Genomic DNA, 25828 nt, shown 5'->3' with positions numbered 1-25828 from the left:
CCCCTTAGTGTCCTGAGATGCGTAGGTTAGAGGGATTAGTGGGTAAAATATGTAGGGGTATGGGGGTAGGGCCTGGGTGGGATTGTGGTCGGTGCAGACTCGATGGGCCAAATGGCCTCTTTCTGTACTGTAGGGTTTCTATGTTTCTATGATTCTAAGAGCAACCTGACCAACTCCTCAGGATTGCTGTGTTAATCTGCACTTGCTCTTTGTCATGAAGCTGGAATCTGATTCCTTGGGGTCATGCTGGTGAGCACAGAGTGTTCGCCATCAAAAACTCTGCAAATTCCAGCCCACTGTATTTTTAAAAAATCAATTTAAACGACTCACCATAATAAGTGAGTATTGTATTTTAAATTACAGCACTAAATGCCTGAAATTTATACAATCTGTGATGTACAGATATATGAGCCTTACTTTGTTCAGGGGGAAATGTTTTTAAGAAGTTTGACTGGAACAGGAAAGAACTTTAGATTTATGTCTAGACTTTTCCAGTACATTTGCAATGTCCTGAGCAAAAAAATACTTACTGCCAATTAGTGTACCGCAGGATTGCAACCCGGTGAGACCTGTGTTCACCAGCATTTCCCTATTTTAAAAAATTTTTACACCTCATTGCTAAACTTACTGTTAGCACATTTAAAATATTCTCATGTCACCCCTTGGTTTCTAAATCATTCTGGGATGTTCGACTATATTTACAGGAATATTTTATTTGTAATGTAAACACTACTGGCTGCTTTATCATAGAATAGAATCCCTACAGTGCAGAAGGAGGCTATTTGGCCCGTCGAGTCTGCACCGGCCACAATCCAGCCCAGGCCCTGTAACCCCACATATTTACCCTGCTAATCCCCCTGACACTAGGGGCAATTTAGCATGGCCAATCTACCTAACCCGCACATCTTTGGACCCACACATCTTTCTAGCTTTTAGAATGGTCTGGGCATGAACTATTAGGCTGGAGTCAGGAATGTGATGACTTGTGTGGATATATGCAGTTGTAACACTTGGAGCTGAGCACAGTCCAGGATACCGTCCCGCATTTCTACAGTCAGAAGTCAGGATGCTCACTGATCGCACAGTGTTCAGTTCCATTTGCAACTCTTCGCACCAGACAGGACAAAGCATCCCGCTTGATTGGCACTCCATCCACCACCTTAAATACTCACTTCCTCAACCACTGCTGCACAGTGCCAAGCGTGTTTACTGTCTACAAGATGCAGTGCAGCAATTCGCCAGGGCTGCTTTGACAGCATGTTCAAAAGCCGCCTAGTAAAACAAGAGCAGCACGTGCCTGGGAACACCACCACCTGCAAATTCTCCTGGGCACCATCCTGACTTGGAATCATATCAATGTTCCTTAATTGTCACTGGATCAAAATCTGGATATCCCTCCCCAACAACACTGGGTGTACCTACGCCACACGGAGTGCAACGGTTCAAGAAGGTGACCTCTACCTTGGCAAGGGCAACTATGGATGGGCAATAACTGCTGACATATCCAGCAATGCTCATGTCCCATTAATAAATGAAAATACTGTGAAGATAACTTGCATTGTTCTTTCTATTTTTGTGCCTTGCATTTCTAAATATATATTCAGTTGTAAGTACAATGTTTCTGGTGAACCTGAATTCACCAACTTAAAAATTATTTAAATAACAAAACTTCCATTTTTTGTTTTTGTATTTTTTTAAATAGGGATCTAAGAAGTCTGATTCGACGAAATCGTCAAAGCAAGGAGCCAGCGTGAGTGCTCAAGCACCAGAGGTATGAAAAATAATAAACTTGTTGAATTTACAGCAAAGCTACTAATAAGGGAAGGCAGAAATTTTGGGCCGGATTTTGCTGATCAGGTGGGTGGTCCGGCACTGACCAGCTCACATAGTCGGCCGGAACAACTTGCCTCTCAAATTTATAGGCAGCAGCCAATGAAGTGGCTGCTTCTGGGAATGGCGTCCTGTTCGGGATGGTGGCCCATTCACTGGACTGGAAGCCGAGGAGCCTCAACAATGCCACCAGACATGCTGAGGCAGGCTGGAGACTTAGGGAGATCAGCAGGACAGGCAGGGGAAGTATATTTCAAAGGTTGAATGGCTCATTGTTGGAGGGTGAACTAATCCAGAGAATCCATGGGGCTGTGGGAGCTGCCTTCCCTGCCCAAGACCATCTCTTTGATTTAAAAAAAAACCCCACAACCCTGCCCCTAAAAGGTGTGACACGGTGGCACAGTGGTTAGCACTGCTGCCTCACAGTGCCAGGGACCCGGGTTCAATTCTGGCCTTGGGTCACTGTCTGTGTGGAGTTTGCACATTTTTGCTGTGTCTGCGTGGGTTTTCTCTGGGTGCTCCAGTTTCCTCTGACAGTCCAAAGATGTGTGGGTTAAGTGGACTGGCCTTGATAAATTGCCTCTTAGGGTTCAAAAATGTGTAAATTAGATGCAGGGATAGGGCATGGGGGTGCGCCTGGTAAGATGATCTTTTGGAGAGTCAGTGCAGACTTGATGGGCCGAATGGTCTCCTTCTGAACTGTACAGATTCTATGATGGCCTCCCCATGCAGCAGGGGATCAACTTGCCATCAGCAAAATGCCCACAGCCTGGAAAAATAGCCCTGAATAGGGCCTTTACATATTCCCTGCTGCTCGCTTACCTGCCATTGGTAAAATTTCACCATAGCAGCTGATTTGCCAAGGCTTCCAATGATTTTACCAGACCCCCAACTTGTTTCTACCTTACATGGGCTGGTAAAGTTCTCCCCTTCAATTCCAGCAGCAATGGGAGGCTTGTGCTTGTAAACAAACCGTGGACAATTGGCTGAAATGAAAATGGGCAATTTTGGATAATTAGTTCATTCAGATTTTTGGTTCTATGTTTAGCAACTTTAACCAACCAAGTTAGGAAAGCGTGGAAAACCTACTTACTGAAAAGTTATGTCTTGGTTTAGTTTAGCATCTATTGTTGTCAACCTTCTTGTAGCTGATAGCTGGGATGATGTGGATGGTGAAGTTATGCATGTCTTTTAAATTCAGCTATCATAGAAATCATAGAAACCCTACAGTACAGAAAGAGGCCATTCGGCCCATCGAGTCTGCACCGACCACAGTCCCACCCAGGCCCTACCCCCATATCCCTACATATTTACCCACTAATCCCTCTAAACTTCGCATCTCAGGACTCTAAGGGCAATTTTAGCAGGGCCAATCAACCTAACCCGCACATCTTTGGACTGTGGGAGGAAACCGGAGCACCCGGAGGAAACCCACGCAGACACGAGGAGAATGTGCCAACTCCACACAGACAGTGACCCAAGCCGGGAATCGAACCCAGGTCCCTGGAGCTGTGAAGCAGCTGTGCTAACCACTGTGCTACCGTGCCGCCCTTATGTTATGTTTTATAAGATGTGTCCATTCCAGCTACATTAAAGTTGTGAACAAGAATGTAGTTGACTTTTCTGGCTAGTTCTCAGGGAAAAGTAGCTGGACGTTCACTGTAGCAATAAAAACTATGCTGTTATGAAACATAAGCTTCCAGTAAGAATATACCCTAAGTGTGGCGCATGAGGCAGACAAAGCATGCTTACGTCTGTTTCCATAGTGAGTTTTTCCTGGAATAGATGATTAGACTGTTACCAAGGACTGTAGCACATTCCACATCAAACAAGGCTGACAGTGAGGCACATTCTGCTCTAACCACCTGCCATTGGCGCATTGGAAGGATTTCAGGTTGATAATCAAACTATTTGGCCATGTTACGAAAGCAATATCCGTGGCCATCAAGTCCTGAAATGGGACTCAAACCCGGAGCTTCTGGACCAGAGGTACCCACGCAGCATCTATGGGTGAGCTATAAAAGAGCCTCTTGATCAAACAGAAAGGCTCTAGATCATGGCCACAACTTTCCTGCCACCTTCAATATTGTATATTGAATATTGTAGGTGAATTTAAAGGCTTGCCCTGTAAGGACTTTGCCAGCCAGCACTCTAAGAACGACACACATTTGGACAATAGTGACACCAGCCTTTAGACCTCCCCTTTTCTTACTTTAAATGACTGACTATTCCCACCACACCCAGGTTGCCAGGCCCTTCTGACATCACTCCTCACCCCACCCTCTGTCATCCCCTGGAACCCTCTTCCACTCCTTCTCCATGCCCCTGAATCCATTCTGCAAACACTTGCCTTTCTGGTTCTGAGGCTTCATGCGAGCTGTCATGTTCCCCCTCCCTTGTGCTGTGGTTTCAACAAGGAAAATCACTGATCATACACACAACTGCATAAAGGTGACTGGTGCACACCACCTTTAAACAAATGTAAACCAGATGCCACACGATTCACGTAGGACACAATTTTAAAAGGTTTTACATTACTGAGTATTTATAACATTTGACCAGCATGAACCTGCCACAAGCTGACATGAAGCTGGACATGTCAGGTGAAGCTTAGATGCACGTGGTTATCCAGGAGAGAGGAACAATGAGAAAAACACTAGCCACCCGCCCTGTTTCTAAACAAAAACAATCAGAAGGAGAGATCAAAACCCTGGAGGGTGGATTCTTGTTGAAGACATCCAAGAGAAAGCATTGTTTTGGAGACGATTCCAAGGTGTGTTCTTTGAGTGTGGAGATTGGAAACCCTTGTGTGAAAGACAGAGTTCTGGTGAGAGTGGTTAGTCACAGTATGACAAGTATCAGGAGCCTGAGAAATCCCTAAAAGTTGCGTTGGGTGGCACCTTTCAGAGTGTAGAATGTCTGACCACAGGTCACCTATTAGTACATGGACTGCCTACTGACTGTGAACATTAGTGTATACAATAGATTTTGTAGCTTGCATTATCCTTACAATTCTGCATATCTCTGTCAAGGTATAGTTTTGGATGAATAGTGTGACATAGTTAAAGTTAAAGTTTATTTATTAGTCACAAGTAAGGCTTACATTAACACTGCAATGAAGTTACTGTGAAATTCCCCTTATTTCCTCTTGTTTAATAAATGTTTTATTCTTTTGTTAGCAGTAGCCACCCTCCATGTTTCTAAACAAAAAATAAAAATTAGGATCTATCAAGCCAGATTTCACTCTGAGATCTGACTTATCCAGTAGTAACATCAACTGAGATCATAATAGAGGAAAATATGCAAATACAATGTACCGTACCAACATGAGCCCATCTCGGTGAAGTTTCAGTATACCATTGGGCAGATACAAACAATCCCGTGGCAGTATTCAGAAATAAAAAGGGAAGTCATCCTGGTTTTCTCGTCAGCATTTAGCCCTCAACCACCATTACTGAAACAGGCTATCTGGCCATAAAACTCACTGTTTGTGGGATCTTGCTGTGTGCAAAGTTGTTGCCATGTTTCCCAGCATACACAACAGGAAAAACACTTCAGTAAGTACTTCATTGTCTGCGAAGCACTTCGGGATGTGTGCAGCTCATGGACGATGCTTATACAGATGTAAGTTTCCTAAATCACCCTTTTCCAGCTTCTGACTTTCTTTAGTACCAGCAAAATCCCCTGTTCAACTTTACCTGAATTTTTGAAGTCGCTTGTGTTGGATTTTGTTTAACGATTTAAAGGCACCAATTACTCATAAGGGATTGAGAAATATATTGAGTGTTCACTTATTTAGATTAGGCACATAAGAACAACTATGCAAAGGTAGAAAACATAAAGGCATCAGCAGCAGAGCTGTGTGTGTGTTCTGCTCACAGGCCAAAGTGAAACTGAGACTGGACACACTTCTCTTCAAGTGATGGCATGCTGTTCTCCCTTAAAGGCACATTACAACAACTTGTATTAACAGATGATTCTTATTGATTAACTTTGATAGATGAATGCATTTGTTAGGTATGTCTTTGTATGTAGACGGTCCAAACGAGTACAGTTCTCCATGCTAGAATGGGCATGGGGAACCATGCAAGGATTGGGGAGACATAAACAACAACCAAATTAGAGACTTGAGCACTTTTGTAAAAACAGTTGTGCAAAAAAACCCCAAACCAGTAAGCAATGGGATGATGATTTGCAATATTCCTCCACCAACACTCCACCACGCCCCCGCCCCCCCACCCCCCCCCCCCCCCCCCCCCCCCCCACCAGTCTCATCATCACATTTCCATCTCCCACCTATTGCTTTCACAAGTAACCCTCAGCTCAGATTGTGATATGGACCAGGATTCTCCAACCTTGCCCCCGCTCCCAGCGAGAGTGGAGAATTTGGCGCTAAGCCAAAACTCCATTTACTGCAGTGGGACCAGAGAATCCCAGCCGCGGGCGAGGTTGGAGAATTCTGGCCATCAATTGAAAATCATATTTAAGTTGCTGTTACACCAGAATAAATATAAGTAAAGCGTTCCTGTGGAAAATGGAATTCTAACGAGAATGTCTATTGTCAGGAAGCCAAAAAACACAAATTGTGAACCAGATTTACAGCTATCATCTAAAGTACACAGTCATTATAAACACATAATCTGATCTGAATGTAATTTAAAATGAGTCATTTGGTGGAAAACATTGCATTTCTGATCAAGCTTGTGTGTGATTCTCCACCTGGAATTAATGGGTGAAACATTGTGGACTGCGAGGACAAAGTTGGCAAAACCTTGTCAGAATTTCTCTCTGAACATTTTAGATGTTAGGAAAGCAGCTGAAACTAATCTAGATTATTGAAGCTTTTGAAAGATGCAGGGAAACCCAAGAGAAGAATAACTTCTTTATTTTCTAGTACAGTATCTTAATATTAAATTGAAATATTAAATAGAGTTATGGTGTGGGGTAATTCTCAAATATTTATAGAATATTTTCTGGAAACGCTCATGAAAACTAATCTGATGTCCAATTGCCAATGTGTATTAATATCCTGTAAATATTTCAGTTAATCACAACATATAATGCCTGTTTAATGCAGGGAAACACCCTAAGGTATCAGGCAAAGATTGATACTAAGTCAAAGAAGTGAATATTAAGAGTAGTACTTCAAAACTTTGTCAAAAAGGTAAATGTTAAGGATGTAATGAAACATCATAAGGTGCCTCGTAGGAGTATTATAAAACAGAATATGACACGAAGCCACATGAGGAGATATTAGGTCAGGTGACCAAAAACATGTCAAAGACGTAAATTTTAAGGAGTGTCTTAAACGAGAAAAGTGAGGTGGAGCTGCACAGAGATGTGGGGAGGAAATTCCGGAGCTTAGGCCCTCGGCGACTGAAAGCTTGGCCACCAACAGTAAGCTAATTAAAATCAGGGATGCACAAGAGGCCAGAGTTACCCCAGTGCAGGTAAGGTTGAGGAGACTGGAGGAGATTACAGAGATGGAAGTGGTGAGGCCATGGAGGGATTTATAAACAAGAATTTAAAATCAAAACATTGTTTGACCAGGAGCCAGGGTAGGTCAGTGAGCAATGCGGCAATAAGGGAAGAGGAGTTGCTACAAGTTAAGACATGGACAGCAGAATTTTGGATGACCTCAAGTTTACAGAGCGTAGACTGTTGGTCAGCGGCCAGGAGTGCATTGGAATAGTTGAGTCTATAGATAATTAGGACATGTATGTGGGTTTCAGACAGGCAAACTTGGCTGCGTTATGGGGTTGAAAACGGTGGCCTTGGGTGAAGGCGGGAATATGTGGTCAACAGTTCCTCTCGGGGTTAAATATGATAGCTAGGTTGAGGACACACTGATTTAGTCTCAGATTGCTGCCAGAGAGAGGGATGGTGACAGTAGAACGGGGACAGAATTTGATGTGGGGAGACTGAAAATAATGGCTTCAATCTTCCCAGTATTTAATTGAGGGAAATTTGGATGGACAAGAAACAACAGACGTGTAGTCCCTTAAGTACATTTCACTCTCTAAGCAGTATTCAGTTAAGACCATAAGATGTAGGACCAGAATTAGGCCATTCGGCCCATCGAGTCTGTTCTGCCATTCAATGAGATCATAACTGATCTAATACGATAATCCTCAATTCCACATTCCAGCCTTATCCCCATAACCCTTGATTCTCTTACGGATTAAAAATCTGTCCACCTCAGCCTTGGATATATTTAATGACCCAGCCTCTGAGGTAAAGGATTCCACAGATTCACTACCCTGTGAGAGAAGAAATTTCTCCTCATCTCTTTCTTAAATGGGGGACCTCCTTCTGAATAATGATGAAAGATGAAACATATTCATGGCACCATGGCTAGCTCAGCAGTACCCAGAAGACGGTTGCTTCCAGGACTCACTAACAATATTTAAATAAAGATTTAAATATTTAAATCAGCCGCAGGCGCAAGGCTGATCACACTGGCAATTGAGGGCTGCTAAGATGGCGAGAGGCGAGAAACCAGTTCGCACAGGGCTTTTCGCCTCTCTCGCGATCTTACCGACTCTCCACGCTGCTTGACCGGCATGACGAGCAGTAAGATCACCCATCCCCCGTGTATAAGTCAACCCCCATTATTGGAGAAATTTTTCAAGGCTTCGAATGTTGACTTATACTCCAACAGCTGCAATCTGCTGAGGATTAATTGAGTTTTTATACAGTACACTGGTCAGTCCACTCAATGATGCGCGACAATCAAGCACGAGGAACAAGGCTTCAGCTATTGAAGGCTTTTATTAGCAAACAATGGAACTAACTAACACGAGTACACCAGTTCAGACTGGAGGGGTCCCGCCGGAGCAGAGGGTCTTATACCTCTCCCCAGGAGGCGGGGCCCGACCGGGATGTGCCATAACAACATCTACCACAGGTAAACACCCTCACCCAACAACATTATAACAACCCCCACAGTGGCAACACCCTAACCCAACAGTAACATAGGAATAACCCACAGTGGTAACCAACGATGGTTCACCACATTCACCCCTCCTTTAAAAACAAAGGCCGGCGGGGTGCGAAAACAGGCCACATATATACAAAATTCACAAGTCCAGACGGTCTGGAGGACCGCACCGTCGCTGTGATCTCCTCAACACCGGTTGCGACACCGGGGCAGGTGCTTGCGGTGGCGTTCTCTCCAAAACAGCGTCCGGCTGTCCCCTCGAGGACTCCCGGGCCGGTTGACCCTGGTGAGGCGATGGTGCAGGGGATCCTGGAACCTTCTGTGGTGGCGCCGATCTCCGAGTCTCAGGCAAGCTGTACATGGGAGTATAACTGTTATGCACTGGTCCCGGTGCTGACCGCGCCACGTCTGGGGAAGAAATAAGTGATAGGGGATTCGTGACAGGGGGTATGGGAGCGACAGGAGTTGCTACGTCCCCTGCGGGCGCCAGGTCTCGAATCGAGACTGTGTCCTCTCGCCCGTCAGGATATGCCACATAGGCATACTGAGGGTTGGCGTGGAGGAGTTGGACCGGTTCGACCAAGGGGTCGGACCTGCGGGCCCTTACATGTCGCCGCAGAAGGACGGGTCCTGGGTACGTCAACCAGGCTGGTAAGGAGATCCCCGAGGACGACTTCCAAGGGAATGAGAACATCCTCTCGTGGGGAGTAGCATTGGTTGCCGTACACAGGAGGGAGCGAATGGAATGAAGCGCATTTGGAAGGACCTCCTGCCAACGGGAGACTGGAAGGCCCCTGGATTTCAGCGCCAGTTGGACAGCCTTCCAGACTGTAGCATTCTCCCTCTCCACCTGTCCGTTACCCCTAGGGTTGTAGCTCGTGGTTCTACTAGAGGCAATCCCGTATGAGAGCAGGAATTGCCTCAAGTCGTTACTCATGAACGACGAGCCCCTGTCGCTATGTATGTAGCAGGGGTACCCGAACAGGGTAAAAAGATCACTGAATGCCTTAATCACTGTGGCAATCGACGTGTCCGCACAGGGGACAACAAACGGGAACCGGGAGTATTCATCTATTATATTGAGAAAATAGACATTCCGGTCCGTTGAGGGAAGGGGGCCCTTAAAATCCACACTCAGCCTCTCGAAGGGGCGAGTGGCCTTGACCAATTGTGCCCGGTCCGGTCGATAAAAGTGCGGTTTGCATTCCGCGCAAATCCGACAGCTTCTTGTTACTGACCTGACATCCTCCACCGAGTAGGGCAGGTTGCGGGCTTTTACGAAGTGGTAGAGTCGGGTGACTCCAGGATGGCACAGGTCATTGTGGAGGGCCTTCAAGCGGACCTCCTGCATGATGGCGCATGTTCCGCGCGAGAGGGCATCCGAGGGCTCATTGAGCTTCCCTGGACGATACATAATATCGTAATTATAGGTGGAGAGCTCAATTCTCCACCGCAAGATCTTATCATTCTTGATCTTGCCCCTCTGCGTGTTACTGAACATAAACGCCACGGATCGTTGATCCGTGATCAGGGAGAACCGCTTCCCCGCCAGGTAATGGCGCCAGTGTCTGATGGCCTCCACAATGGCCTGAGCCTCCTTCTCCACCGCTGAGTGCCGAATTTCGGGGCCTTGAAGGGTGCGGGAAAAAAACGCGACGGGCCTGCCTGCCTGGTTTAGTGTGGCGGCCAGGGCGAAATCAGATGAATCACTTTCCACCTGAAAAGGGATGGATTCATCCACCGCGTGCATCGTGGCTTTCGCAATGTCGCTTTTCAAAGCCTTGAAGGCCAATTGGGCCTCCGGCGTGAGTGGGAAGGTCGTAGACTTGATGAGCGGACGGGCTTTGTCCGCGTAGTGGGGACCCACTGCGCATAATACGAAAAGAAGCCGAGGCATCTCCTCAGTGCTTTTGTGCTAGCAGGCAAGGGAAGTTCAGTAAGGGGGCGCATACGGTCTGGATCAGGGCCGATGACCCCGTTTTCCACCACGTATCCAAGGATAGCTAACCTGCGCGTACGGAATACGCACTTCTCCCTGTTATAGGTCAGATTCAGGCGAGATGCAGTGCGCAGAAAGTTCTGGAGATTCGTGTCATGGTCCTGCTGGTCATGGCCGCAGATGGTGACGTTATCCAGGTACGGGAAGGTAGCCCGCAACCCGTTCTGGTCCACCATTCGGTCCATAGCACGCTGGAAGACCGAGACCCCATTGGTGACACCAAATGGAACCCTAAGAAACTGGTATAGACGACCATCCGCCTCAAAAGCCGTGTATTGTCGGTCCTCTGGGCGGATGGGGAGTTGATGGTAGGCGGACTTAAGGTCTATGGTAGAGAACACCCGGTACTGCGCAATCTGATTGACCATATCAGATATGCGCGGGAGAGGATACGCATCCAGCTGCGTATAACGGTTAATGGTCTGACTGTAGTCGATGACCATCCGAGGTTTGTTCCCACTTTTAACCACCACGACCTGCGCTCTCCACGGACTAGCACTGGCCTGTATGATCCCTTCTTTGAGGAGCCGCTGAACCTCAGATCTGATAAAGATCCGGTCTTCAGCGCTGTAACGCCTACTCTTAGTAGCGATGGGCTTGCAGCCTGGTACCAGATTCTTAAATAAAGAAGGTGTGGTGATTTTTAGTGTGGAGAGATTGCATGCGGGGCGCTTTGGGCAATTTGGAGGCTGCGGCTGATTCCCTACTGCCAGTGAAGGGAGTGGCCCACCGTACTGTAGGATCACACTCTTCATGTGGACCATAAAGTTTAGTCCGAGGAGAATTGGCGCACAAAGGTGCGGTAACACAAGGAGCCTGTATCGCTCGTAAATTGTGCCCTGCACCTCTAGGGTTACCATACAACGTCCTTGGATCGGTACAGACCGGGACCGTGATGCCATGGAAATTGTCTGTTTGGCAGGTAGAACCCGGAGTCCATACCTTTTTGCAGTGTCAGGGTGAATAAAACTCTCGGTGCTCCCACTGTCAAACAGACAATACACAGTACGACCATTTACCTTGATGTTCATCATGGAATTGTCAAGCCTGTGATGCTTTGTCTGGTCCAGAGAGATCGACGCCACCGTTGGCCCCTGGGCGTCACTGCATGCAGCCGAGGTTGATACCGAGGACCCCTGCTGGTCGCTCCTAGTCGTCGTCGACCATGATGGCCGCCCCCATGAATCGCACGTGGGTGAGGGCGCCAAGCGTAGCGACTCCTGGTGGTCTTCCTTCTCCTCCGTCAGCCACGATGGCGCCGTCCTGGATTCGCACGTGGTCGGACCTCGTGGGTACTGCGACGCCGAAGGAGATTGTCTCCGCTCTGGAGGGTCACAGGCTGCACTGCCGTTTTTGGGCTTCGACCTGCAAACTTTAGCATAGTGCCCCTTTTTACCACACTGGCTGCAGATCGCCGTTTTTGCAGGACACTGTTGCCGTGGATGCTTGGCTCCGCTGCAAAAATAGCATCGCTGGCCGCCTGGAGCTGCCGCCGTCGTCAGATCGATATGGGAGCGCGAGCCCGTGGGGCGAGGAGGGATTTGTGCTTGCTCTTGCCACGTTGTCTCCACGTGGTCTTCGGGGTACAGAGCCAAGCTTTTCGACGCTGCCTCCAGCATCTCAGCCATCTCCATCGCTTGGGTCAAGTTGAGGTTCCCTTTCTCTAATAGCTTAAGCCGGATGTACGAGGACCCTACCCCTGCTACGAACGCATCTCGGGCGAGGTCGTACATATATTGCTCTGCCGACACATCTTTGCAGTCGCAACCCCTGGCAAGCTGCAAGAGCTCATTGGCGTAGTCCTCCATGGTTTCGCCCGACTGCCGACGTCGTGTAGCGAGGAGGTAACGAGCGTGGATCTCGTTGGGTGGTCTCGTGTATCGTTTCTTCAAGAGCTCGATGGCCCTCGGGTAAGTGGTGGCCGCACGAATCGCAAGATAGATCGTGTCGCTTACCCTCGCGTGGAGGACCTGGAGTTTGTCGTCGTCTGTAGTAACAGCTGCAGAGGCTGCCAGGTAGTCTTCGAAACACTTCCACCAGTGGTCGAAGGTGTTAGCGGCACCGACCGCACGTGGGTCCAGCGCCAGACGCTCTGGTTTTAATATTTGTTCCATACTCCCTTTACTGTTGAGAGTTTTATGTTTGCTAATAAAATTGATGCGCGACAATCAAGCACGAGGAACAAGGCTTCAGCTATTGAAGGCTTTTATTAGCAAACAATGGAACTAACTAACACGAGTACACCAGTTCAGACTGGAGGGGTCCCGCCGGAGCAGAGGGTCTTATACCTCTCCCCAGGAGGCGGGGCCCGACCGGGATGTGCCATAACAACATCTACCACAGGTAAACACCCTAACCCAACAACATTATACAACCCCCACAGTGGCAACACCCTAACCCAACAGTAACATAGGAATAACCCACAGTGGTAACCAACGATGGTTCACCACACTCAACAATGTATCATACTTCCAAAATAATGTGAGTATTGCAGAAAGGGTGGGCAAAGAACTAGAATCAATCCAAGTGCAGATAATGCATTTCTTCAAACTGGGGAGAAAAAACTCAGATCTTTATAATTACGATAAAAGCTATGGGATGAATTTCTCAAACCACGTATAATATCAGATGGCTTGGATAAATGAAACAAATTACTAGGATTAGTGGGCATGAATATAAAGCTTTAAAAGTACGTTTAAAATCAGCATGAAAGGAAAATTTGATGCAAAGGATACATTCATTGTGTGATGGTTTCAGACATAGATGTCGAGACGCATGGCACAAAGGAATGTTAAAAAAAACAGTTCAATGATAGGTTGGGGAATGGTGCACTTAAGGTGTATGAATAAGATGGTCTTCTCTTTACCTTTGCTTATTTAAAAAAATCCACTTCACTCAGGCAGCAAACAATGGTTAATTGTGTTGAGTTTTTTAATGTCTTGTTGAAAGTACTCATCAAATAACCATTTAAATGCTAACATGTACATTTGGCACAAGATCACAACCTTGCTAGTCACAGTCCCTGGTCACTGCTGGTGAACTGTTGTCAATAAATTTAAAGTATGTACAATTAGTACACAAATGAATGAAATGTGATCTACAATTTAACAACAAGAGGCTTACTTTTTGGGAAGCCCAAACATGACCCAAAAGAGGAAAAGTTATCTGATAGAACAGAGAGTGATCAAGCTATCTGCCTTTTGGCTCAAGGGCCTATCTGCATCCAGTGATTCTGATAGATTTTTAAAACCTCATTTCTACTAAATACCTCTAATTCTTTGTGTTCCAGAGTTAACTGTTATATAGATTAAAGTAATGTGCATGTTAGTCAAAGTGCAAATAATAATGTTCTTCAGTGTTTGTTTTTTTAATAAGTTCACACAACATGGACCATTTTGAATTTTAAAAAATAGGGGTATTAAACATCCACATAATGAAGGCATCCTCATTGTGATTGGAGCAAGATAAAGTTGATGTGATCTGTAATGAGGAGAAGATAAAAGACAAAGGGTCACCTGGACTCGAAACGTCAGCTGTTTTCTCCCCTTACAGATGCTGCCAGACCTGCTGAGATTTTCCAGCATTTTCTCTTTTGGTTTCAGATTCCAGCATCCGCAGTAATTTGCTTTTATTAAAAGAAGATAGTTGTTCTGCTGAACATCGGTGTGGCTGGGGAACTCTTGGAACCAGAAAATGTGCATGAAAATCATTGTGGACAATAAGCAGCTAATTGAAGAGCACTTTCTTGTATGCAGATATCCTGTACAGGATAATTGTGGATGAAGGCTTATTTATCAGCATCTAGGTTTGATGAAAAGTCCTCATTTGTAGGAGGGAGGATATTTCCTGACTCTGTAAGGGTAGATGCTCATGATTATTGTGCAATATGATGACTTCAGAGTGTAGGGGGAAAAATGTTTTCCTGTAGTATAACATCAGGTAATTGTATCTTTCATCAGTACGATGAACACACTGGTGGCACTTCACAATCCTCTGTACCCTGCTGGGATGGTTTTATTTAGGTCTCCTTTATAGCCAGCTGTGAAGCTTCTCGGGAATGCCCTGAAGATCATTAGTTAGTGGCTCAGCAGTCCACACTGAGGGGATTCCTGGGAAGGGTATTCCCATTGAAGATTATCCTAAGTTAATTCATTTAGTGATGTGTAACATGCGAAAATATGACAGCTGTACCATGTCTGAAGGAATTCCATTTTAATCTTATCACTGGATATTTAACTAATTTCCTCATTCTAACTTGTAGCATGATGGATGGAATCTGAAATAGTGCACATTTCAATCTTATTACATTTTTTTTAGTGACTTTTGAATTTGTTTTCATTTTAGAAATGAAACCACTTGCACTATGTGTAATAAAGTGCCCTTATTAAAAATTCATTCGTGGGACATGGGCATCGCTGACTGGCCAGCATTTATTGCCCATCCCTAGTTGCCCTTGAGAAGGTGGTTGTGAGCTGCCTTCTTGAATCGCTGCAGTCCATGTTCTGTGGGTTGACCCACAATGCTGTTAGGGAGGGAATTCCAGGATTTTGACCCAGCGATGTGGGTCTCCAAGATGTGGAGATGCCGGCGTTGGACTGGGGTAAACACAGTAAGAAGTCTCACAACACCAGGTTAAAGTCCAACAGGTTTATTTGGTAGCACAGGCCACTAGCTTTCGGAGCGCTGCTCCTTCATCAGGTGAGTGGGTTTTCAGTTCTCAAACAGGGCATATAAAGACACAAACTCAATTTACAAAATAATGGTTGGAATGCGAGTCTTTACAGGTAATCAAGTCTCAAAGGTACAGACAATGTGAGTGGAGAGAGGGTTAAGCACAGGTTAAAGAGATGTGTATTGTCTCCAGCCAGGACAGTTAGTGAGATTTTGCAAGCCCAGGCAAGTCGTGGGGGTTACAGATAGTGTGACATGAACCCAAGATCCCGGTTGAGGCTGTCCTCATGTGTGCTGAACTTGGCTATCAGTCTCTGCTCAGCGACTCTGCGTTGTCGTGTGTCGTGAAGGCCGCCTTGGAGAATGCTTACCCGAAGATCACAGGCCGAATGCCCGTGACCGCTGAAGTGTTCCCCAACTGGAAGAGAATACTCTTGCCTGGTGATTGTCGAGCGGTGTTCATTCATCCGTTGTTGTAGCATCTGCATGGTCTCCCCAATGTACCATGCCTCGGGACATCCTTTCCTGCAGCGTATCAGGTAGACAACGTTGGCCAAGTTGCAAGTGTATGTACCGTGTACCTGGTGGATGGTGTTCTCACGTGGGATGATCTCACATGAGATATATTTCCAAGTCAGGATGGTGAGTGGTTTGGAGGGGAACTTGCAGGTGGTGGTGCTCCCATTTATCTGCTGCCCTTGTCCTTCTAGATGGAAGTGGTCGTGGGTTTGGAAGGTGCTGTCTAAGGATCTTTGGAGAATTGCTGCAGTGCATCTTGTAGATAGTACACACTGCTGCTACTGAGCGTCGGTGGTGGAGGGATTGAATGTTTGTAGATGTGGTGCCAATCAAGTGGGCTGCTTTGTTGTGGATGGTGTCAAGCTTCTTGATTGTTGTTGGAGCTGCACCCATCCAGGCAAATGGGGAGTATTCCATCACACTCCTGACTTGTGCCTTGTAGATGGTGGATAGGCTCTGGTGAGTTACTCGCCACAGTATCCCTACCTTCTGACCTGCTTTTGTAGCCACTGTGTTTAAGCGGTGGGTCCAGTTGGGTTTCTGGTCAATGGTAACCCCAAGGATGTTGACAGTTGGGGATTCAGTGATAGTTACGCCATTGAATGTTAAGGGGCGGTGGTTAGCATGTCTCTTATTGGTAATGGTTATTGCCTGGCATTTGTGTGGCGCGAGTGTTATTTGTCACTTGTCAACCCAAGCCTGGATATTGTCCAGATCTTTTGCATTTGAACATGGACTGCTTCAGTATCTGAGGAGTCGCGGATGGTGCTGAACATTGTGCAATCATCGGCGAACATCCCCACTTCTGACCTTTTGACGAAGGTCATTGATGAAGCAGCTGAAGATTGTTGGGCCCAGGACACTCCCCTAAGGGACTCCTGCGGAGATGTCCTGGAGCTGAATTGACTGACCCGCCATAACCACAACCGTCTTCCTATGTACCAGGTATGACGCCAACCAGCGGAGAGTGTGCCCCTGATACCCATTGATTCCAGTTTTGTTAGGGCTTCTTGATGCCACACTCGGTCGAATGTGGCCTTGATGTCGAGGGCTGTAACTCTCACCTCACCTCTGGAATTCAGCTCTTTTGTCCATGTTTGAACCAAGGCTGTAATGAGGTCAGGAGCTGAGTAACTCTGGCAAAACCCAAACTGGGCGTCACAGAGCAGGTTATTGCTGAGCAGGTGCTGCTTGATAGCACTGTTGATAACCTCTTCCACCACTTTACTAATGATCGAGAGTAGACTGATTGGACGGTAATTGGCCGGACTGGATTTGTCCTGCTTTTTGTGTGCAGGACATACCTGGGCAATTTTCCACATTGTCGGGTAGATGCCAGTGTTGTAACTGTACTGGAAGAGCTTGGCCAGGGGAGCATCAAGTTCTGGAGCACAAGTCTTCAGTACTATTGCCGGAATGTTATCAGGGCCCATTGTCTTTGCAGTATCCAGTGCCTCCAACCGTTTTAGTAAAGAGCATCTTTCACACAATTGAGACATTTGTTTGACAACTTACACATTAGTAAATTGGTATAATTTATTTCAAATGCTAATTTTTTTGCAAATATCAAGAGAATATGCTTTAAAACCTGAAACCGGTGCTATTTTAACTGAAAATGTTTTCATTTAAAATTATTTGTATTGTCATGTAAACTTTTAGTTACTTTCATATAGTTAAATTGATTTCATATGCCCTTTTTATTGAATGGCTTTATAGCTACATTTGCAGTTTAAAATATACCTGTTTTAGTAAGGTTGATTAATTGACCGGATGTCGAGATGAAATTGCCTATTGTAACATGACTTGGTGATATGAAGGGATAGAGCTTTACACAACCTATGAAAATTTGCACAAAGAATAACTTGAAACTTTGGTAAAAGTTTATACTTAGTTCAAATCTCTACCTTTTAATCTTCATGTGTTCTGATCAGTGTTGCAGTTGTCCTGAATTAATCTTCAACACCACATCTGGGGTGTTCTCAGGATTTGGAGCCATTTCTGTGTCCAGTACATGCATCCATTTCTTGATGTCTCTTGAGAGTGAATTGAGTGAGCTGAAACATAGCAGTTGTGATGCTGGACTGTGTATCAATGAAGATTCCACCATCGCAGATGATTTCAGGCACAACAAAGGCTTCAACCCCCGTCCAGCACCATAGTTGTACCAGAACTAGCTGCATCTCTGATCATGATGTTCCAACTGCTCGGGGGTGATCTTACCAAAAAAAATTTAACTGCCCAAGAACGTGAAAATGGGAGAGTTTCAGACCCGTTTTTTGGGCGAAAGAAAAATTCAAATCTTATCACACTTAGAAAATAAAATGAGACAATGTGTGATTCTTGCTAGTAGGGGGAGTGAGTGGAGTCTGTTAATGCCGGCTCTGACTGCTAGAGGGCACAATTGCACTTGCGCCTGATCTCCCAATGAACTATGTACAATACGCCTGATTGCAGCTCCCCCCTGCGGCCAATCGCCGCCCCCGTTCACCCCCCCAGTTGATCGCTACCTCTGTTCACCCTTTCGCCCCCCACTCCCGATTGCAGAGTGTGCAGCTCCCCACGAGCTGCCTCCCTTTCAGGCCCCGCCCCTTCTCCTTCATCCCTGTCCATTGGCACTGCCCAGTTCCCAGTGCCTATCTGGCAGTGCCAGTATGCTCGGTGTGCAGTACCAGGCTGGCAGTGATGATTACGTTCGAGGCTCACTAGTAACATTTAAATCAGATGATGAATATTATAATCAGCCTCGTACCTGGGACTACACCAGCAATTCAGTGCTGGGATCATTGCAAGGGGCAAGAAACCGGGCGCGAACGCACTTTTTCACCTCTCTCATGACCTTACCAGCTCGCCATGCCAATTGACTGACATGACGAGATGGTAAGATCGCTCTCCCCGCTACAGTGCCAGCATCTCCCTTATAATAGTGTGCAAAATTATGGATGGACAATAAATGCTGGCCATGCCAGCAGAGTTCACATCCCACGAACAAATTAGAAAAAAGATGATATAATGTATTTGCTCAGTAATGTTGGTTGAACGATAAACATTGGCCTGTACTCCCCCGGTTTAGTGCCATGGAATTGTTTAATTTCCCCAGAATGGACAGACAGGAGCGAGATTTCATATCTCTTCTGAAAGATGGCACTCTGACACTGCAACACTTCCTGAGGAGTACTAAATCACGGAGGAAAGCAGGAATGATATGTCACCCTGGTTGAATACTCTGAATTTCAAATTTTATTTCTGGTAACGCATCTCTGCATTCCTCTCTGTTGGTCAGAGAAAATGAACATTTAAAGTTCATTTATTAGTCACAAGTAGGCTTACATTAACACTGCAATTAAGTTACTGTGAAATTCCTCTAGTCGCCACATTCCGGCACCTGTTCGGGTCAATGCACCTAACCAGCACATCTTTCAGACTGTGGGAGGAAACCGGAGCACCCGGAGGAAACCCACACAGACACGGGGAGCAAGTGCAAACTCCACACAGACAGTGACCCAAGCCGGGAATCGAACCCGGGTCCCTGGCGCTGTGAGGCAGCAGTGCTAACTACTGGGCCGCCCATAAAATGCAGCATCAATTAGCAGATAGCAAAGAAAGCCAGCAGGTAAACTCGTGCCAAAACCCAGGATTGAACCAGGGACCTTTAGATCTTTAGTCTAAAACTTTCGCAACTGAGCTTTTTCGGCTTGTAACATAATGGTGTGAATTGTGCAAGTGGAATTGCAATGATTCAACTCAGTTCTTTCTAAAAGCCTTGAAATATTTAATACAAATGACTGTGAATGAAGTAGCATTCCTCTTTTATAAGTTTAGAAAGTTATGCCTTTTACTTTAATTCACGCTATCAACTCGATAATTTGCACTACGACATCTCAAGTTGGGTTTGTGAATCAAAGAAAATATGAAGTAATAATTAATCGCAGTGCATCAAGTCAGTTCCTTTTGCAAACTGATACAGTAAAGATGGAAATGCTATCAGAGCACACTGTTTATGAAGCTGACTCTTTCAACAACACACCGAAACAAAAAATAATCTGTTTGGTAGACTGAAGATCGGTAACTCCTTGTTACTGAATTTCAGATTGTGAATGGGTGTAGTCTTGGGGATGGGGAGGTGGTGGAAGGATGACATTCTGTTGTGCACACAATTTGCTTTGAGGAGCTGGCGTTAATTGAGGTTGTTTGTAATTCTGTTGCTATGGTGTTGACCTTTGAAACTGCGGTTGTTGCTGTAAGACCTGAGGAATCCATTGATAAGAGTTGATCTTCCTGATTTGCAGGATGACTTTTACATATTTTTAATTGTAAGGAAAATAAACTCCACCCACCGTAAACATTGCAGAAACTCCCAATAATTATTTGAACTAATGCTGAAAAAATAAGGATTTACACCTTTTGAACATTCATTGAGAGCATCTCAAGATTTTCTGGTGAAATACTTCATTTTAATTTAAATCTTAAGCATGCACTGATTTTCTGTATTTCAAACAAATTTGAATTTTATAATTGTATCGTGGAGGAACTTTTAATTATTGGATTAACTTTTGAGTACTAAGTCTATAAAGTAGCATCTGATTATTTACAAGGAAGTATCACAACGAATGCCTGATTTAATTTTATGTTGGGATAATGTTGGTTACAAAATGTGTCTAATCAAGAAAACTTTGTAGTCTTCTGTATGTTAACAGCAAGGCTATATTAACTAATTGTAACTGTATACAAACGTACAGACATGAAGCGATTTCCATTATGGGCCTTCAGAATACCCTAGCCAACACCACACTGATCCTAGGTTTAGGTCATGTGCCTTCTTACATCATTGTGTTGGCAGTACTGTACTCAGTCCCACAATTAACTCTGCATATACCCAGATCCATCCAATCCACCTTCCCCCAAATCTTTATCCTATGGATATAGAGTTACTTTTGTTTATTTCAAGTCTTACATTGCCATAAGTCTTATGCATTTATTTATTGTTAATACCATTGCAACATTATTGCTATTACAATATTAACACTGACAACATTCTCAGCACCCCATCTCCCCCCTGCAAGTCCTCAAAGCTAAGAGGTTCAGGCAATATGGTGGCCTTATAACACTTCCTCATCTTATTTGCTGTTTTGTCAGGATAATGGTAGGTTCTGTTGGTTCTGGTTCGGAGGTTGGATTGTTATGGGAATATGCTTTCATTCCTTTCTTCCATTGTTTAATGTTGAGCCATGCCTGGTCAGTTTGGCTGTTTGGTCGATGCATGGTTGCTGTTACTCTTGATCATTTCTTCCAAGGTGGACAAGATGGTATTCATCTCTTTGGCACTGCGTTTTCTTCTTTTTCCACATGGGTCATCTGGAAAGCTTTACAAAATGTCGACAACATGCTTCAGGAAGAAGAATTTGCAACAATAGCTGCATGGGTCGGCAGTCTGCTGATTTGATTTAATCAGCAATGTATCATTGCAAGTAACAAGACTTTTGAACAAACCACAGGCTTGCTGCCTGCTCGCGAAGTTCCTGAGAGTTGAGTAACTTAATTATTAATTCATTTTTTCCTGTTCAACTTGGAGGCCACATGTTGAGGCTCGGAGTTGAGGAATCAAGACGGCCTTCGTTCAAACAGTGCTTCTGACAAAATTCGCAAAAGGTCTTCTCAGCACTAACTGCAGCCTGGAAGTGAAAAGGATTTAGCTCACCCATGCAGACTATGAACTCTGCATGCTGAATCTGGAATTGTGTGGAGTCTTCTGCTGCAATAAAACTTCTACTTCTAACTTCCAGACTTTTTCCCCTCTGGAGCTTTTTCTGGTGAATTTTGTTAGGGCCTCCAGATTCATTTGGGAGTCTCTTTCAATTCAGAATCAGAAGTTGTCCTTTTTCTTAATCTTTCAGTATTTTTGTGGGGATGAGGGATTTTGATTCAGAGCTGCCACTATGTTGGGATAGTGTTGGTTACCTAATGTGTCAATTAAAAGTTTTGGTAGCCTTCTGTATGTTAGCAGCTTGTCTTTATTAACTACTTGTAACTATATACATGTATACTGTAAAAGGCACAGGCATGGAGCTATCTCCGTTACGTCTTTACACTTCTCTAATGAAACCACACTGTCTATAGGTCACTTTATGGGTGGTACTGTATTCAGTTCCACATTGATCCAAACCCTTGTACTACAATTTATGAATGGACAGCAATAATGACTTGAAGAGCCATCATTTCTGAACTTTGGAGTGCAAACCTAAATCACAGTTTTGCATTTGCTTAATACTGAGTAGATTATGGTCATTCTCTAATATTTTGAAGCACTTCAATTATTTTAACCGCACTAGTTCTGCATGAACCTTTGCAGATGATCACAATTAAACTTGCACTTTCTGAGATGTAGTGAGTTTCTAAATAATGTAACTGGGGAAAAGAATGCAATGACTACATGATGGAGAGCTGCAAGATATGTATTTTTATATATTGTATGTTAGCCTCTCCTGGTATTTAATGGGGAATCTAAACCAAACTGACCCTGAGGGTTGTTGTTTGAAGAAGTGACAAAAAATGGAATAAATGACCTGGATGAGGAAGTGGAGGGATGGGTTGGTAAGTTTGCCGACGACACGAAGGTTGGTGGGGTTGTGGATAGTCTGGAGGGATGTCAGAAGTTACAGAGGGACATAGATAGGATGCAAGACTGGGCGGAGAAGTAGCAGATGGACTTCAACCCAGATAAATGCATAGTGGTCCATTTAGGCAGGTCAAATGGGATGAAGGAGTACAATATTAAGGGAAAGACTCTTAGTACTGTAGAGGATCAGAAGGACCTTGGGGTCCGGGTCCATAGGACTCTAAAATCGGCCCCGCAGGTGGAGGAGGTGGTTAAGAAGGCGTATGGTGTGCTGGCCTTTATCAATCGAAGGATTGAGTTTAGGAGTCCGGGGATAATGATGCAGCTATATAAGACCCTCGTCAGACCCCACTTGGAGTACTGTGCTCAGTTCTGGTCGCCTCATTAGAACAAAGAACAAAGAACAGTACAGCACAGGAAACAGGCCCTTCGGCCCTCCAAGCCTGTGCATGAAGGATGTGGAAAAGATTGAAAGGGCGCAGAGGAGATTTACAAGGATGTTGCCTGGATTGAGTGGCATGCCTTATGAGGATAGGCTGAAGGAGCTCGGTCTTTTCTCCTTGGAGAGATGTAGGATGAGAGGAGACCTAATAGAGGTATATAAGATGTTGAGAGGCATAGATCGGGTGGACTCTCAGAGGCTTTTTCCCAGGGTGGAAATGTCTGCTACGAGAGGACACAGGTTTAAGGTGCTGGGGGGTAGGTACAGGGGAAATGTTAGGGGGAAGTTTTTCACACAGAGGGTGGTGGGCAAGTGGAATCGGCTGCCATCAGTGGTGGTGGAGGCAAACTCAATAGGGTCTTTTAAGAGATTCCTGGATGAGTACATGGGACTTAATAGGATGGAGGGTTATAGGTAGGCCTAGAAGGTAGGGATATGTTCGGCATAACTTGTGGGGCCAAAGGGCCTGTTTTGTGCTGTAGTTTTTCTATGTTTCTAAAACCATTTGTAATATTAATGTTATCTGGGCATCCTCACCTCACATGATGTTGCATACAAGAGAATCAAGACTAAATGTGGTCTTTAGGTAAACACAGTAAGAAGTTTAACAACACCAGGTTAAAGTCCAACAGGTTTATTTGGTAGCAAAAGCCACACAGCTTTCAGAGCTCTAAGCCCCTTCTTCAGGTGAGTGGGAATTCTGTTCACAAACAGAGCATATAAAGACACAGATTCAATTTACATGAATAAAAAGATGTCTGGAGACAATACACATCTTTTTAGCCTGTCTTGATGCTCTCTCCACTCACATTGCTTTGTTTCTTAAAGACTTGATTAGTTGTAAGTATTCGCATTCCAACCATTATTCATGTAAATTGAATCTGTGTCTTTATATGCTCTGTTTGTGAACAGAATTCCCACTCACCTGAAGAAGGGGCTTGCAGCTCCGAAAGCTTGTGTGGCTTTTGCTACCAAATAAACCTGTTGGACTTTAACCTGGTGTTGTTAAACTTCTTACTGTGTTTACCCCAGTCCAACGCCGGCATCTCCACGTCTTTAGGTAAAGCAGGGTTAATGAGTTTGTGCTCAGAACACAAGCCTAATTCAGTGTAGATTTAAATCCTAAATTTCAACCTTTTAATACAGTAGTTAGATGTGGTAATATTAGTCAAATTCAAACACATAAGGAAATTTGGGAAGCAAATATGTGGATAGGAAAGATTTAGAGGGATATGGGCCAAATGCAGGCAAATGGGGTTAGCTTAGATGGGCATTTTGGTCAGCATGGACCAGTTTGGGCCAAAGGGCCTGTCTCTGTGCCATAGATTCTATGATTCTATAAGATAGGTAAAGTCAGTTTGAGTTCTCGGCAACAGCTGCTGAGGAGCTGGAGATGCTGAACTGCATTGCCACCACTGGTGAGAAGCTGCAATTACAACACGACAAACTTGCATGATTAAAATACTGTAGGTGATGGAAATCTATATTTGATTTGATTTATTATTGTCACGTATATTGGGATACAGTGAAAAGTATTGTTTCTTGCTCTCTATACAGTCAAAACATATCGTTCATAGAGTACATAGGGGAAAAGGAAGAGATAGGGTGCAGGATATAGTGTAAAAGAGTTAGAGCTCAGTTTTAAGAGCATAGAATGATAGTAAAAGATGGAATTAGAGGATATACTGGGGACAGCTCGCAAAAAGTCACCTCGCTCCAGCGCCATCTTTTAAAAATAATCTGAAATATAAACAGAAAACACTGGATAGACTCTGGCAGTATCTGTGGATGGAAAAACAAGAGTTCATGTTGGACAAGATAAAAGGTCACTGAGCTGAAATGCTAACGCTGTTTCTCTTGACACAGACAGTGCCTGCACTGCTGAATATTTTCAGCACTTTCTGTTTTTATGACAAGTTTATATAATTGCCATCATAAATGTGGACACAGTAATTTATAATAGATTTACATGTTGGACATATAGAAGACATATTTATGACTGTTATGGGTTTTTATGAGTCAGATGTAAATACATACTTCTTCAGTTATTGTAAATTTTATTTGCGCTTTATAATCACATTGTGAAAAGCAAAGCAATGAATTTACTTGTAGCAGAGTGAGGAAGGTCCAACTCCAGTGCACTGACTCAAATAAAATTTTAGAAATGTACAACAGTATATTCAAACAAATATCACAGAACAGATTGAGAGAGTGGCCATTCTTGTTAGTAAATGAGAGACAAGGTGAGGACATTCAGGCAGTTTTGATTGAACTGATATTGTTCTTCAACAAAAATACCGTTCAGCCTGTCCAGGTTCCCTCGTGTGTGCTTTTTGTTTTCTCTCACCTGCTCACTTTCACTTGTCCCTCTCTCTCTCTCATAGCGTACGTAATGGTAAAGTTTAGGCCGATTAACTAGGGCGGTGGCTGTTGGAAGCAAATGCTTTTAAATGTAAATATATTTAGGTGTGGAATGGTTCTGGTAATATCGATGAAATGCGTGTGTCCTCTCTGCATAAATGTTTTAAAAAGCACAGAATGATATCATGACATTTTGTAGATCTAATTATACTTTTCCCCTTTGACACCATTTGTTTAACTGTGAGGCTGTTGCAGTGAAGATTTTGGTGTGCAGTATTGATCGAAAAATCTCAGTTATATAAAGGAAACATTGTTCCATACTGTTGTGTTACTCAGGGTATATTAACATACTTTAATGTAAGTGTCACTAGAGTGTGAACACAATACGGTGCATCCCTGAAATGGGCACTGCCTTCATTTGGCCTGATTTATTTTGTTTGCTGTCATGACTCA

General features: G+C 44.5%; 1 protein-coding gene across 17 annotated transcripts in view; it reads left to right on the top strand.

Annotated features, from left to right (window-relative positions):
- The window catches only part of cast (calpastatin), a 196354-nt gene that overhangs the window by 28707 nt on the left and 141819 nt on the right, over nt 1-25828 (top strand). For all 17 annotated transcript variants that reach the window (XM_078214745.1, XM_078214739.1, XM_078214740.1 and 14 more), the window contains one exon: nt 1703-1771. In XM_078214745.1, coding sequence (XP_078070871.1) covers nt 1703-1771 — 69 coding nt within the window. The remainder of the gene's footprint in view (nt 1-1702; nt 1772-25828) is intronic.

Source organism: Mustelus asterias, chromosome 6, assembly GCF_964213995.1.
Source record: "Mustelus asterias chromosome 6, sMusAst1.hap1.1, whole genome shotgun sequence".
NCBI classification, from domain to species: Eukaryota; Metazoa; Chordata; class Chondrichthyes; order Carcharhiniformes; family Triakidae; genus Mustelus; species Mustelus asterias.
Note: the sequence above shows the minus strand (reverse complement) of the source record. Positions and strands in the feature narration are given on the sequence as shown.